Genomic DNA, 15,694 nt, shown 5'->3' with positions numbered 1-15,694 from the left:
CCTTTAAATTTGTTTTTCTTTTCTTTCAAATTTGTTAAGCTATGTTTTATGGCCAATAATGTGATCTATCTTGGTGAAAGTTCTATGTGGGCTTAAGAAGAATGTGTAATCTGCTGTTTTTGGATGAATTAGTCTATAGATGTCAATTATATGCAGTTGTTTGATGGTGCTATCGAGTTCTAGTATGTCCTTACTGATTTTCTGCCTGTTGGATATGTCTATTTATGATAGAGGAGTGTTGAAATATTTAACAATAATAATAGATTAATCTATTTCTTGAAGTTCCATCATTTTATGCCTCACCTATTTTGATGCTCTGTTGTTAGGTGCATACACATTAAGAATTGTTATGTCTTGTTGGAGAAATGACCCCTTTATCATTAAGAAAAGTCGCTCTTTATCTCTGATAATTTTTCATTCTCCAAAGTTTGCTCTATCTAAAGTTAATAAAGCCATTCCAGCTTTCTTTTGATTAGTGTTAGCGTGGTATCACTTTCTCCATCCCTTTTACTTTGAATCTATAAGTGTCTTTATCTTTAAATAGGATTTCTTCTAAACAGCATATGGTTGGGTCTTGTTTTTTAATTCATTCTGAAAGTCTCTGTCTTTTAATTGGTGTATTTAGGCCATTGACATTTAAAGTGATTATTGATATAGTTGGGTTAATACATACCATACGTTAGTATTTTCTGTTTACTGCCCTTGTTCTTTGTTCTAGTTTAGTCTCCTACATTTTTCTGCTTTTTGTTGTTTTAATTGCGCATTTTATACAATTTTATTTTTTTTCTTAGCATATCAATTATATTTCTTTAAAAAATTTTTTTAGTGGTTGCCCCAGAGTTTTCTTCTTTTTTTTCTTTCTTTTCTTTCTTTTTTTTTTAAACATTTACAACTAGTTCAAGTTCACTTGCAAATACCACTACACAAAGGTATACACTATATTTACAGGTAGTGCAAGTACCTTATAATAACAAAGTATTTGTAATTACTCCCTCCTATCCCTTGTATCATTGCTGTAATTTATTTCACTTATATACAAGCACACATGTGTATATACTCACACACGTAATCAAATACATTGTTGCTATTTTTATTTTGAGTAAACTGTTATCTCTTAGGTCAATTAAGAATAAAAAAAACTGTCAAGGGTTCAGATCTCCTTACCAATAAGCCATCCAAAAAAAAGAAAGAAAGAAAGAAAAGTTTTTATTTTATCTTCACTTATTTCTTCTTTAATATTCTTCCCTTCTTTGTGTAGATACACGTTTCTGACCTATATCATTTTTCTTCACTCTAAAGAAATTCTTTTTCACATTTCTTGCAAGGTAGGTCTATTGGTGACAATTTCTTTCAGTTCTTGTTTGTCAAAGAAAGTCTTTTTTTTCTTCACTTTTGAAGGATAATTTCACAAGATACAAAATTTGAAGTTGGTGAGTTTTATCTCTTAACACTTTAAATATTTCACTCTACTTTTTTCTTGCTTGCATGGTTTCTGAAAAGAAGTCAAATGTAATTGTTATCTAAGCCTCTGTATAGGCAAGCTGTTTGTTTCCTCTGGCTACCTTAAAGATTTTTTAATCTTTGATTTTCTGGAGTTTGAATACAGCATGCCTAGAATTTTTTTTTATTTATCCTGCTTGTTGTTCTCCGAGCTGCCTAAATATGTAGTTTGATGTCTGACATTAATTTGGGAGAAATTCCTGGCCATTATTGTTTCAAATATTTCTTTTATTTCTTTCTCTCTTTTCCTTCTGGTACACCTTTTATAATTGTCCCAAAGTTCTTCAATATTCTGTTCTGGGTTTTTTTCAGTCATTTTTCTGTTTGCTTTTTGGTTTTAGCAGTTTCTATTGACATACTCTGAAGCTCAGAGATTTTTTTCTTAGCTATGTCCAGTCTGCTATTGAGCCTTTTCACAAGCAGTCTTCATTTCTATTAGAGTGTTTTTTTTTTTTCCTGTTTTTTAAAAATCTCTAGCACTTCTTTTTGATTCTTTCTTAGGATTTCTATCTCTCTGCTTACAATATCCATCTGTTCTTGCATATTGTCTATGTTTTCTTTTAGAATCCTTAGCATATCCTGGTACTAGTTTCTGTGGAGGCTTATGCTTGTGGGTCTCTGCTGTGGTAAATTGTGATTAACTTTATCCACCTGTTTGTTTCTCCAGTTTTTGGAGTATCAATTTTCCCTGTGACCTCACTTCTCTGACAGATTAAAGAAAAGTTGTTTGTTTGTTTGTTTGTTTCAGTTTGTTTAGCTATTTTCTTCTTATTGGGATGGAGTAACAACTTCCAAGCTCTTTACATGCCATACTATAAAGTGGAAGTGCTCTTTCTTCTTTTTAAATATAGGTGTTTACAAATATATATTTTTCTTTAAACACTGCATTAACTGCATCCCATAAGTTTTTGCACATTATGTTTTTATTTTCTTCATCTCAAAGAGGTTTATAAGTTCATTTGTTGTGCTTGGACTTTCTATAAGGGGCAACATTTCTATTCCATCAGTGGATTAGTTTCAGAGAACATCAGCACCTCCAGATATCTGGATTTTCACTCTTAGGGAGTAGTTTCTAAGGAATAGAAGAACTGAAAGTAGACATGAGTGGCTGGGAGTCAGGGCTAGAACTTAACCCCTAGCTTTTGAAGGTGGGGTGCTACTGGTATCTAGTGGGTAGAGGCCAGAGATGCTGCCAAATATCCTACAATGCACAGGGCATCTCCTTACGACAAAGAATTATCTGGTTTGAAATGTCAATAGTGCTGCCATTGAGAAACCCTTTTTTAACTCCTTAAATTGGTGGGACTATTTTCCACTCACCCAGCACCTACTTGTACAGTGTCTCACTACTGTGGAGGAGTGTAGGAATGTTAAGATTGAGAAAGACCAGGGAACTTACACAGGGCAAAAACCCTTCGCACAACAAAGATCTTCAAAGATGTTCTGCTAGACTAGATAAGGACATTAAGGTCATTTCTTTTCCGCTTCACTCCCTTTCCTTTGTTTCCAGAGAATGCCCCATAGCCATTTTTTTTCATTCCTTTGATTAAGTTGTTTTTTCTCTTGTATTTCCTTGTCTTTACAAGAAACTCTGAAGCAAATACTGACTCAGGGCTGCGCCATGATTCTCCTTACTTGAGGGAGTTTTTTCTTGGTGCAGTCCCTTTCAGGCTTCTCATTGCTCTATTTGGGCTCTGAGTAATCTTTGCGTCCCCATCAAACAGCGAGAAGTGACACACTACCTCTTCACAATGGTCCCTGAGGTAGATGAAATGTCATAATCTGAGATGAGGTGAATGAAGCCTTAAAACTGAAGCAAGCTGTTGGTCAGCAGCAGAGTCAGGACCACCACCCTCCAGTCCAGTTGTTTTCCAGAAAGCCTACAGCTACCTGGACTTCCACTTACTTTTGACCATTCCACCTTTCAAAAGCATCATGCATTGTCTTGTGAGTATATATCTGGCATATTGGTAGGTTAATGCACTTTTCCTATCTAAGAATGCTTCACTCTGTCTAATGTCTCCCTCTGCAAATAGAGTGGAAGCTCTCTGTAGGCAGCACAGCATTTGGCACAGAGTGGGCAGTCAGTAAATTTTTGTTGTTTGAATTAGAGAATGTGAAAGGAAATAAACCAAAATGTTAACTTGCTCATCTTTAAGAGCTTGAAATGAAGGTTGGATTAGCCTCCAGAAGAGTCTGAAAAATGGGGCATGACCCTAGGACTGGTGGGGGAAGAGAAATTGCGGACCCGTACATGGTTGTTTTGCCTGCAGGATTTTAATTGTGTTATTAGTAATACTGATAGGTATTATTTCCCTTGTTAAATTCCACACACATCAGCCTGCTTTTCTCTTTGAATTGTTCACACTAGCACCTTTTACCTTTATTAAAAGACCGGCTTTAATGCTGCTAAAAAATTCATTGTATCTCAAATTTTGTTCCCTAAAGGTCTAATCAGAAACATAACTTAAACAAATTATTTTGTGGTGTTTGATGTCACAGTTGTCCTTAACTTATCCTGACATCAAATCTCTAAGTCTTAAGGTAGCTGGTCTCAATTTTCTCATCCATAAAATGGGAATAATGATACTTTGTTAACTAACTGAGACTTTTTCTGAAGATAAAATGATTTGAAGCACATGAAAGCATTTTGAATAGTACTGTGTAAACGGCAAAGTCCCTCCAGTTACGGATAACTGTGAAAAATTGTTTTTGTATGAGTTATGCAATATAACCAGTTTCATGCAATCATAAGTTTGCTAGATTGAAACAAAGTGTGTTTAGATTTTGTGCTCCTTACTTACAGTAATAGCCTGAATAAATAGGAATTTCCTCCACAGCAATTTGGTTAACAGATTTAAAGCTGTCTTGGCAATTACAATACCTTGACCTTTGTTCCTCCATAGGTATTACAGAACATCCTGGACACTGAGAAGGAGTATGCTAAAGAACTTCAGTCTCTCCTTGTTACTTACTTAAGACCCCTGCAGTCCAATAACAAGTAAGATTTTTTATTTTAAACCCTCTGCTAAATAAAGCAAGATAATGTCAGCATATGGAGTTATTACTCTTATGTCACTGAATAATTGATTTTGACCTTTAAAAGAATTTCCACAGATCACAGGTTGCCAAGAACATGGTCAGGGCAACAGAAATGATGCAAGATGTTGCTTTTGGAGAGCCTGGCTTTCTTTCTCTTCTGGCTGTAGAAGGAGTGAATAGATCTGCATTTCTGCCTATTACAATTTTTATTTTTACGTTTTTAAAGTGATGTGTCTGGTTTTACCTTACAGAAAAAGGACTTCCTGGTGCTTTTATTCAGAAAGCACATAAACTGGAAATTCTTGTGCTCACTCTGACCTTTGCTTGCCCTGGCAGAACTTCTTTCCCATGCTCTGAGAGTGGAAAGAGCATGGCATTTTGTGAATGGTCATGAGAGCAATTCAAGCCAGTATTTCACCCAGGAAAATGTGAATGATGGAAAGATGTTAAAGTGTTTTTTAAAACAACATGTTCAAACTTTATTCTGGTCTTAGAAATCTGAAGTAATTGTTTAAGGCCTAAATTGAAAACTTATTTTACGTGAAAGAAAAATATTGACTATTCATTTCTTTCTGGTTGTGGGCACAGCATATTTAACAAATAGTGGCTAACTGTGTTTAGCTGCGTTTTTATTTTAATTCACTAAGTTTCACTAGAAATCATGAATTTTTTTTAGTGAATAAAAATGTTTTATTATTAATATAGACATAAAGCAATATCAGGCCTCTTCAATACAGCTGGTCTCTTGTTGCCATTTGCGAGATGTTTGCTCTTTGATGTAAAGTTAATTTATTTCTCTACATTTGCAACATGTGTTAAGACATTTACATTTTGAAGAAAATGAATAAATATGGCAAGTGCAAGAATGCATATTTATTCATTTATTTTTTATTTTTTATTGGAACATAGTTGATTGTACATATCTGTGAAGAATTGAATTGAGTAACGTTGAGATCATGATCTATAAGTCAAATAGAAAATTTAGCAGTCTGCCCATATAATGGAAGGCAAAAAGCCTCCACTTTTGCCTCAGTAAGAGTTTACTTTTATTGGGTAGTTGCCTGAACTATCAACTTCAGGCTTAAGTAAGTTTAGTATATTTCACCATTTTTCTCCCTTTTTACAAATCGTGTTTTTTTAGGCATAATGTCTTGCTAAGTTTCCCACTTGGTTGTTCTCATGGCACTATGGGAGTCTTACTGCGGTGTAAAAGGATTTTGCATTCCTGTGTCATAAGAGTTTAAACATGATCAACAACAAAGTGTTTTTATTTTTATTTTTTGGTTATTATTATGTGACAAATGAAGTGTTCTGTGCATCATAGTTCTTAGAGCTGAATGGAGCCTCAGTAAATCATTGGGTCTAGTGCCCTAGGAGAAATGACTATCCCCATCGAACAGATAAGAAACTGAAGTCCAGAGAGGTTTTCTGCTTTGCCCATCACACAGCCAGTACGTAGCCAGACTGGATCCACTGTGCCTCATGTCACCGAGGGAAATGTGCTTTCTGTTTTCTGGAGGTGACAAGCAGAGGAGGAGAGGGAAACTGAAGTTTCTCCCTGGGAGGGGAGATGGTAAGATTTCAGACGAAGGAAGGACTGATTAGCAATCAAGAACCAGAAAGAGAGGAAAGGAAAAGAGCCAGGGCAGAGGACGTGAGAGCCCTGAGTCAGACCCGCACCTTTCCTAAATAAACTCAGAATGCAGCTACAGTAAGTTTTCATCAGTTCTGACTGTCTTGTTGGCCCCAAAGGGATTTGAACAAACTAGACTGTTTATTGTTTGATTCTGAAGAGGCCAAATAAGCCTCCAATTAGGTAAACCCCCGACTCAGGTTCTTGCTGCTATGGGAGAGCAACGTTGAGCTGGGGAAGCTGGCTGGCTGAAGGTTTCACTTTTGACACCCATAATAGGGGTTTTCCAGCTTGTGGTTCAAGAGGGCACTATAGCAGAGGAACTAGGAGCTTTTTATACTCTAGGGGTTACTGGCAACGTTTGTTTAGGTCTTCCCTTTTTTTATTAGCAAAAATTATTCTCTTGCAAATGCTCGTCTAGTATCACTATATTCTTAAGGAGAAAGAACATGTGGCAAACACTGGCCTTTTAAGCAAACCTTCCAAAAATTTTTCTCCCCAAAAGTGGATAAGAGTGTGGACTCTGGAGCTAAAATGTTTTGGTTCACTTTCTGTCTTTGGCATTCACTGACTTTGTGACTTTGGATGATTTGCTTAACCTCTCTGTGCCTGAGTTTCCTCACCTACAAAATGGAGACAGCAATAATACTTTCTTCACAGATTTATTGTAAGGTTAAAATGAGTTCTTTTTTGTAAAATGCTTGCATAAGTGCTCGGTACTGTACGAGTGTTGGATCTTGTTCTTTTTATCACATACTGTTAAGGGAAGAATGGGTGAGAACATTCTTCATACAGAGGTCCTGGATAAAACCGTTCAGTTTGCCTTTATTTGACTCCACTCCACTCCAAAAACAAATAAACAAACAGAAAATTAGCACTATTTTCTTCCCTCCTACTTCTTCCCATAAAGATTCCCTCCAGTTGATTTATGAGCATTTTAGTTTAGGAGAAAGCTGATTTTGATATTTTTTCTTATGAATTATATGAGCATATATCATTTCTTTCAATTAGTTTTCCAGTTCCTCTAGAGGAAAGGGCTCAAAAGTTTTTACACTTATTTCTAGCCATGATGTATTTTATATATTTAGATACTTAGATATTAAGCACTGTTATTAATTTACTTACTGCTTTATAAAATACCCGAGTGTTCTTTTTGACCACTCATTTTCTTTAGGATCCATTATTCTTATTATAGAAAACGGAAATTCAGGAAAGAAGCTTAAGAAAGTTGCCTAAGACCGTAGAGTTGGTGTAAATTAAAAAGCAAAAGTCCAAATATAGGGATTGCTTCCCTTGTATTTTCCAGATACTGGCAAACTATCAGCTAACTAGACTAGAGACGGATAACTAAAGGATCCTCAAGTTCTCTAACTGAAACTACATGTATTTTTCTTTTCAGTCTGAGTACTGTGGAGTTTACATCTTTACTGGGAAACTTCGAGGACGTATGCACGTTTCAACAAACACTCTGCCAAGCCTTGGAAGAATGTTCAAAGTATGCATGCCATATTTCTTTTAGGATAGCCAGCAAGATTGTTGTTTGTGTTTTTGTTTTCCTTTTAACTGCTGCCATAGATAAGGGCGTTTTATATTTATACGTTTGTTACAATTTTGATATATTGTCCCAGAACAAAGTAACAAAACAGAGAAAATGCACTAGGTGGTAGTGTTTGCAGCCTCAAACCACTTGTATATCAGAAGAGTTCTACATCTAGTAAATTATTTCTGACTTTAATTAAAAATTACATCAGTTTACTGTTTCTGGTTAGTATAAGACACATAAGGTCTTAACTGACCATGGAGGATGCCTTTGACATCGGTTAGACTTTTTTTTTTTGTAGATTGCAAATTACTTGGAAAAGTCATTCAGATTACTCATTCAGTTTCACAAGTTTGTTCTCTTTTAATCACTCCTGGTATTGTGTCTACTATATTATATCGAGTTGAAACACATAGAAAGTGGGAGAAAAAAGTATATTTTTGTGTGAACCACAACACATTTTTTTGATAGCTAGCCGGATTGTTGAGGTATTCAACTTCCTACTACAGAGTGAACTGTACTGATCATCAGGCAATATACTTCTGTAGCAAGATTAATTTTCCAAGCAGCGTGTCTTGGAGAAGTTGGTGACTTTCATCTCTATGGGGAAATTGGGGTTATTCACTATTTCTTGAGCTTTGTGGGACACAGGTGGCTGTCCATGGTGGAAGATGGAGAGAGCCCACACTAAAGAAACCCTAGGAGCCTCTTCAAATGCCAGTAGGGATCAAGATTATTGATGTGGAAGGATATTCACTAAGTGAGAAGGGCAGATTACAAACTAGATTTATAATCTTTATGTTTTCCATTTTATAGAGAAAGTCTAAGGAATATGCCAAAATTGTTATGGTACATCTCTCCAAATGGTGGGATTCTAGTAGTTTTTTTCTTTCTTGTGCTTTTCTGATTTTTCTACAAATGAAAAAAGGTGGCTTGTAATTTTAAAAATTTAATTACAAAAAATCTCCAGGCCACCCTGCCTAGCAACCACCAGGCCACCAAGTACTATTCTTTTGTGGTGTGTCATTTTTGGATTTGATTAGTTTTGTTTGTACTTTAACTTGATATAAATTATCCAAAAGTATTTTTAGTGTGCCCAGCTAAATTTTAATGTAAGATTAAAAACAAGCAAACGGGCTGGCCGGTTAGCTCAATTGGTTAGAGCGTGGTGTTATAACACCAAGGTCAAGGGTTTGGATCCCTGTACTGGCCAACCACCACCAACTATATATAGATAGATAAATAAAAGTAAAACAAACAAACAACCCTACCTACTAATTCCAAGTAAGTATCTTACCCTATATATTAGAGCTATGTTTGGTGGCTAGCATTTAAAGCAGTGATCAAGAACCTGAATTTCATGGATAAAATGGCTGTAATATAGTTTCTCTTTTAACTTTGCAAAGCATTCAAAAGACTTACCGTGCTGCCAATTTTAATTGGAATCAACTTCCTTTACCTCCTGTTTATTTCGTATTCTATGATTCACCTGTTTTGCTTACAGGTTTCCAGAAAACCAACACAGAGTAGGAGGTTGTCTACTGAGTCTCATGCCTCATTTTAAATCTATGTATCTGGCTTACTGTGCAAACCATCCTTCAGCTGTAAACGTGCTCACCCAGCACAGGTAAGTCATTAATATTTCCACTATTAGGCTGTTTTGCAATGAGATCCTTTCTTACGACCACCTTATTTAGAAATCCAAAGTCTCCGGTTGAACTCTTGATTATCCCTATTCATGATGCCAGGAATTGATTCATTGTTACCTAGATCAATCATCATTAATTCAACAAATAATTTATTGAGCACCTACCATGTGCAAGGCCCTGTACTAGCTGATGGGGATATAATAGTGAATAAGGGAGAGAAGGCCCCTCCCCTCATGGAGCATAGGATCTTAGGGAAAATACGGATATTAAATTAAACATTGTAAACATGTTATATTACAAAAGAATACTTAGTACTGTGAGACTTTGCAAGATGGTATCGAATTAGTGGGGAGAAAGGTCAGGGAAGGCTTTCCTATAGCAAAATTCTATTTAGATCCAATGGTTTAGCCTTCCCCTGCCCCAGTGAATGTTTTATCTGAGTTGCTGACAAACAGCTAAACTGTCTAGCTTTATCTCTTTTTGCTTTCCCTTGTCTGAGTAGAGGAAATCTCAAGCAGCCATGTGGCTAAAAGGCAGGTATTGGCAGGGAAAGGCAGAAGGAAACCAACACTTACTGTGAGCTGTGTGATAGTACTTTAAGCAAAGGACTCATAAAAATTATACATGGATATAAATTGTTTTGGATTCATGAAGAAGAATAGAATAGTGTTTTCTTTAAGGATAAGAGTCTTTGCAAGGGACCTAAATAAATGCCACATCTCTCCTACCCTTCCTTAGCCTCTGACTACCCATCCCTGACACATTCGCTTGGGCCAGAAAACTGTATGATAGACTCGAAGTCGCACTTTTACATGGGAAGTCATTTGCTAGAAATCCAGGTGGGACAATAGCAAGACCAAGATATGGAGACTCTGTTGACTTAACTTGGGGACTAGGTTCAGAATGGGCATAGATTCTGTAGGCTGCTCAAGACTGAAGAGTGTTCTCTTAATCTGGCCTGGATTTGAACTCCTAAAGCCACACTAGAACATTAGTTGACACCAACCCTAAGAAGTGGCAGAAATTTTGGTTTTTGTCCTGGTTCGTTAGAAGCTTTATTGGTTTTATAGAGTTTTATGTAAGGGCTTTTTAAAGGTTGAATTCAGTAGGTCCTACTTGAAGGTCAATTTTATTCCCCTGCTCAAAGTTTTGAACTCTTATGGAACAGTGAATATGGAAGTTGGAGTTTAAAGAAAGAGAGGCCATGAACCTGGGTTTTTTAGTCAAGTGGCCCAACTGCTTATACATAACATTAACTAATAATAGCACTGACCATGTGCCAGGCACATGATGTAAAAGCCCATGAGAGAGTTACTATTATTACCATCTCTGCTTTACAGATAAGACATTGGAAGGCTTAGGTTAAGTAATCTGCTCAAGAACTCAGCTGTTAAGTGGTTGAGCCAGAATCCAGGTCTGTCAGACTTCCAAAAATGTATTTATTGAGGTATATATTTTATCCACAAAGAGAATAATTTAAAGGCAAATTTAAAGAATTATAATGAAATGAGCACCCATGTACCCATTATCCAGCTTAAGCAATAGACCATTACTATTTCCTTTTTTATATAACAGCTTTATTGAGATAATTCACATACCATACAGTTCACCCATTGAAAGTGTACAGTAAAATGATTTTTAATATATTCATAGGGTTGTGCGACTATCACTACAATAAATTTTAGAACATTTTCATCACTCTCTGAACAAGCCCATACCTGTTAGCGGTCACTCCCCATTTTCCTCCAACCTCACCAGCCCAAGGAAACCACACTAAAATACTTGGATTTGCCTATGCTGGGCATTTCATTTAAGTAGAATTATATAACATATAGCCTTTTGTGTCTGGTTCTTTTGTTTAGCACGTCTTTAAGGTTCACCCATGTTGTAGCATGTGTCAGTACATCATTTTTAAATTGCCAAATAATATTGCATTGTATGGATACCACTTATTGTTCTTCCATTTACCAGTTTATGAATGGTGAATAGTGCTGCTATGAACATTCATGTACAGGTCTTTGTGTGGACATGTTTTCTTCTTTCGGGTAGATACCTAGGAGTTGAATTGCTATATGATGTGGTAACTGTTTTACTTTTAGAATGACTGTTACACTGTTTTCCAAAGTGACTGCACCAATTTATTTTCCCACCAGCAGTGTATGAAGGTTCCTTTTTCCACACCCTCACCATTTGTTGTTGTCAGTATTTTTGATTATAGCCATATTAGTGGTTCTGAAGAGGTTTCTCACTGTAATACTGATTTGCATTTTCCGAATGAATAATGATGTTGGGCATCTTTCATGAACTTATTGGCAATTTGTACATCTTCATTTGGAAAAGCATCTATTCAGATCCTTTGCCTATTTTTAAATTGGGTTATTTGTCTTTTTATTGAGATAAAGTTTACCATTTTAAAGTATATAATTCGGTGGTTTTTAATATATTCACAAAGTTATGCAATCATTACGATTTCTAGTTCCAGAACATTTTTATTACTCCCTAAAGAAAGCCCATACCCTGTGCTGGCTGTTTAGCTCAGTTGGTTAGAGCACAGTGCTATAGCACTAAGGTCCAGGGTTCAGATCTCCATACTGGCCAGCCACCCAAAAAAAAAAAAAAAAAGCCCCCATACTCATTAACAGTCACTCCACATTTCTCTTAATGGCTAATGATGTTGAACAGCTCTTCATCTTGCTTATTGGCTATTTAAATAACTTCTTTGGATATATGTCTACTCAAATTCTTTGCCCATTTTTAAGTCAGGTTTTCATCTTTTCATTGTTAAATTGCAACACTTCTTTATATATTCTGGATACTAGACTCTTACCAGATAAGTGATTTGCAAAAATTTTTCTGCCATTTTGTGGGTTGTCTTTTCACTTTCTTGATGGTGTCCATTGAAGTACAAAAGTTTTAATTTTAAGTTTTAATTTTGGTCCAACATACCTATTTTCTTCTTTTGTTGCCTGTGCTTTTGGTGTTATATCTGAGAAACTATTGCCCAATTCAGGTCATGAAGATTTACACCTAACTGTTTTCTAAGAGTTTTATCTTTTCCATTTAGGTCTTTAGTCCATTTTGAGTTAATTATTGCATATGGTATGAGGTAGGGGTCCAACTTCATTCTTTTGCATGTGGATGTTCAATTGCCCCAGCACCATTTGTTGATTTCTATTCCTATAAATTTAAGTTGTATTTTATGACCCAGAATTTGATCTATCTTGGTGAATATTTCATGTGAGCTTGAGAGGCACATGTATTTTGCTGTTGTTGAATGAAATATTTTATAAATGTCAATTAGAAGCGCTTGGTCGATGGTGCTGTTCAGTTCAACTGTATCCTTACTAATTTTTGGCCTGCTGAATCTGTCAATTACTCATAGGGGATGCTGAAGTCTATAACCATAATAGTAAATTTATCTATTTCTCCTTTCAGTTCTATCAATTTTTACCTCAAGTATTTTGATGTTCTGTTGTTAGGTACATTCACATTAAGGATTGTTATGTCTTGTTGAAGAATTGCCTCCTTTATTATTATGTAATTTTCCCTTTTATCCCTGGTAATTTTCTATGATTTGAAATCTGCTTTTTCTGAAATTAATGTAGCTAGTCCATCTTTCTTCCAGTTAGTGTTAATATATTATATATTTTATCACTTTACTTTTAATCTATCTGCATCTTGTAGACAACATACAGTTGAGTTCTGGTTTTTATCCATTCGGACGGTCTCTGTCTTTTGGTCAGTGTATTTAAACCACTCACATTTAAAGTTATAAATGATATATATTTGGGTTCATATCAACCATGTTTGTAACTGGTTTCTATTCATTAAACTTGTTCTTTGTTTTTTTACCCCTTTTTCTGCCTTCTCTGTTTTTATTAAATAATTTATATGATTTCATTTTCTTTCCTTTCTTAGCATATTATACTTCTTCTTAAAAATTTTTAGTAGTTTCCCTTAAGTTTCTGTTACCTATTTTCAACTAAATCTGACAACATTTTTACATAACACTATACTATGTCATAGATAGTTCAGGTACCTTATAATAGAGTATTTTTAATTCCTCAAACTCATCTCTCACAACATTGTCATTAATTTCACTTATCCATAATATAAAATCACCCAATACCCTGTTGCTATTATTACTTTCAATAAACAGGTATCTATTAGATAAATCAAGAATAAGAAAAAAGAAAGATTTTATTTTACCTGCATTTACTATTTTTCTGACACTCTTCCTTTTTCATGTGGATTCAAGTTTTTCTACCTATATCATTTTCCTTCTGTCTGAAGAACTTTTAGCAATTTTTGTGAGGCAAATCTTCTGGTGACAATTTTCCACAGTTTTGTTTGAGAAAGTATTTAGAATTCTAGGTTGTCATGTTTTCTTTCAACACTATAAACATTTCATTCCATTCTGTTCTTGCTTTCATGGTTTCTTTTTCTTTTCTTTTTTTTTTAAATTTTATTTTGTCAATATACATTGTGGTTGATTATTGTTGCCCCTTACCAAAACCTCCCTCCCTCCTCCCTCTCCTCCCTCCCCCGCAACAATGTCCTTTCTGTTTGCTTGTCGTATCAACTTCAAGTAATTGTAGTTGTTATATCTTCTCATCCCCCCCCACCCCCGGTTTTCTTTTTCTGTGTGTGTGTGTAAATTTATATATTAATTTTTAGCTCCCACCAATAAGTGAGAACATGTGGTATTTCTCTTTCTGTGCCTGACTCGTTTCACTTAATATAATTCTCTCAAGGTCCATCCATGTTGTTGCAAATGGCAGTATTTCATTCGCTTTTATAGCTGAGTAGTATTCCATTGTGTAGATGTACCACATTTTCCGTATCCACTCATCCGATGATGGACATTTGGGCTGGTTCCAACTCTTGGCTATTGTAAAGAGTGCTGCAATGAACATTGGGGAACAGGTATACCTTCGACTTGATGGTTTCCATTCCTCTGGGTATATTCCCAGCAGTGGGATAGCTGGGTCGTATGGTAGATCTATCTGCAATTGTTTGAGGAACCTCCATACCATTTTCCATAGAGGCTGCACCATTTTGCAGTCCCACCAACAATGTATCAGAGTTCCTTTTTCTCTGCAACCTCACCAGCATTTATGGTTCAGAGTCTTTTGGATTTTAGCCATCCTCACCGGGGTGAGATGGTATCTCAGTGTGGTTTTGATTTGCATTTCCCGGATGCTGAGTGATGTTGAGCATTTTTTCATATGTCTGTTGGCCATTTGTATATCTTCCTTAGAGAAATGCCTACTTAGCTCTTTTGCCCATTTTTTAATTGGGTTGCTTGTTTTTTTCTTGTAAAGTTGTTTGAGTTCCTTATATATTCTGGATATTAATGCTTTGTCAGATGTATAATTTGCAAATATTTTCTCCCACTCTGTTGGTTGTCTTTTAACTCTGTTCATTGTTTCTTTTGCTGTGCAGAAGCTTTTTAGTTTGATATAATCCCATTTGTTTATTTTTCCTTTGGTTGCCCGTGCTTTTGGGGTCGTATTCATGAAGTCTGTGTCCAGTCCTATTTCCTGAAGTGTTTCTCCTAGTTTTCTTTAAGTAGTTTTATTGTTTCAGGGTGTATATTTAAATCCTTAATACATTTTGAGTTGATTTTAGTATATGGTGAGAGGTATGGGTCTAGTTTCATTCTTCTGCATATGGATATCCAGTTATCCCAGCACCATTTGCTGAAGAGGCAGTCCCTTCCCCAGTGAATAGGCTTGGTGCCTTTGTCAAAGATCAGATGGCAGTAAGTGTGTGGGTTGATTTCTGGATTCTCTATTCTATTCCATTGATCAGTGTATCTGTTTTTATGCCAGTACCATACTGTTTTGATTACTATAGCTTTGTAGTATAGCTTAAAGTCGGGTAGTGTTATGCCTCCAGCTTTATTTTTTTTGCTCAGCATTGTTTTGGCTATGCATGGTCTTTTATTACTCCATATAAATGTCTGGATAGTTCTTTCCATTTCTAAGAAAAATGTCTTTGGAATTTTGATGAGGATTGCATTGAATTTGTATATCACTTTGGGTAGTATGGACATTTTTACTATGTTGATTCTTCCAATCCAAGAGAATGGGATATCTTTCCATCTTCTTGTATCCTCTCTAATTTCTCTCAGCAGTGGTTTGTAGTTCTCATTATAGAGATTTTTCACATCCTTGGTTAACTCAATTCCTAAGTATTTTATTTTTTTGGTGGCTATTGTAAATGGGCAGGCTTTCTTGATTTCTCGTTCTGCATGTTCACTATTGGAGAAAAGAAATGCTACTGATTTTTGTGTGTTGATTTTGTATCCTGCTACTGTGCTGAAAT

General features: G+C 35.6%; 1 protein-coding gene across 2 annotated transcripts in view; it reads left to right on the top strand.

Moving 5' to 3' along the window:
• ARHGEF6 (Rac/Cdc42 guanine nucleotide exchange factor 6) overlaps positions 1–15,694 on the top strand; it is an 87,823-nt gene that overhangs the window by 31,609 nt on the left and 40,520 nt on the right. For both annotated transcript variants that reach the window (XM_063083078.1, XM_063083077.1), the window contains 3 exons: positions 4,407–4,501; positions 7,575–7,670; positions 9,220–9,342. In XM_063083078.1, the coding sequence (XP_062939148.1) occupies positions 4,407–4,501; positions 7,575–7,670; positions 9,220–9,342 (314 nt within the window). The remainder of the gene's footprint in view (positions 1–4,406; positions 4,502–7,574; positions 7,671–9,219; positions 9,343–15,694) is intronic.

Source organism: Cynocephalus volans, chromosome X (genome assembly GCF_027409185.1).
Source record: "Cynocephalus volans isolate mCynVol1 chromosome X, mCynVol1.pri, whole genome shotgun sequence".
In the NCBI taxonomy this organism is placed as follows: Eukaryota; Metazoa; Chordata; class Mammalia; order Dermoptera; family Cynocephalidae; genus Cynocephalus; species Cynocephalus volans.
Note: the sequence above shows the minus strand (reverse complement) of the source record. Positions and strands in the feature narration are given on the sequence as shown.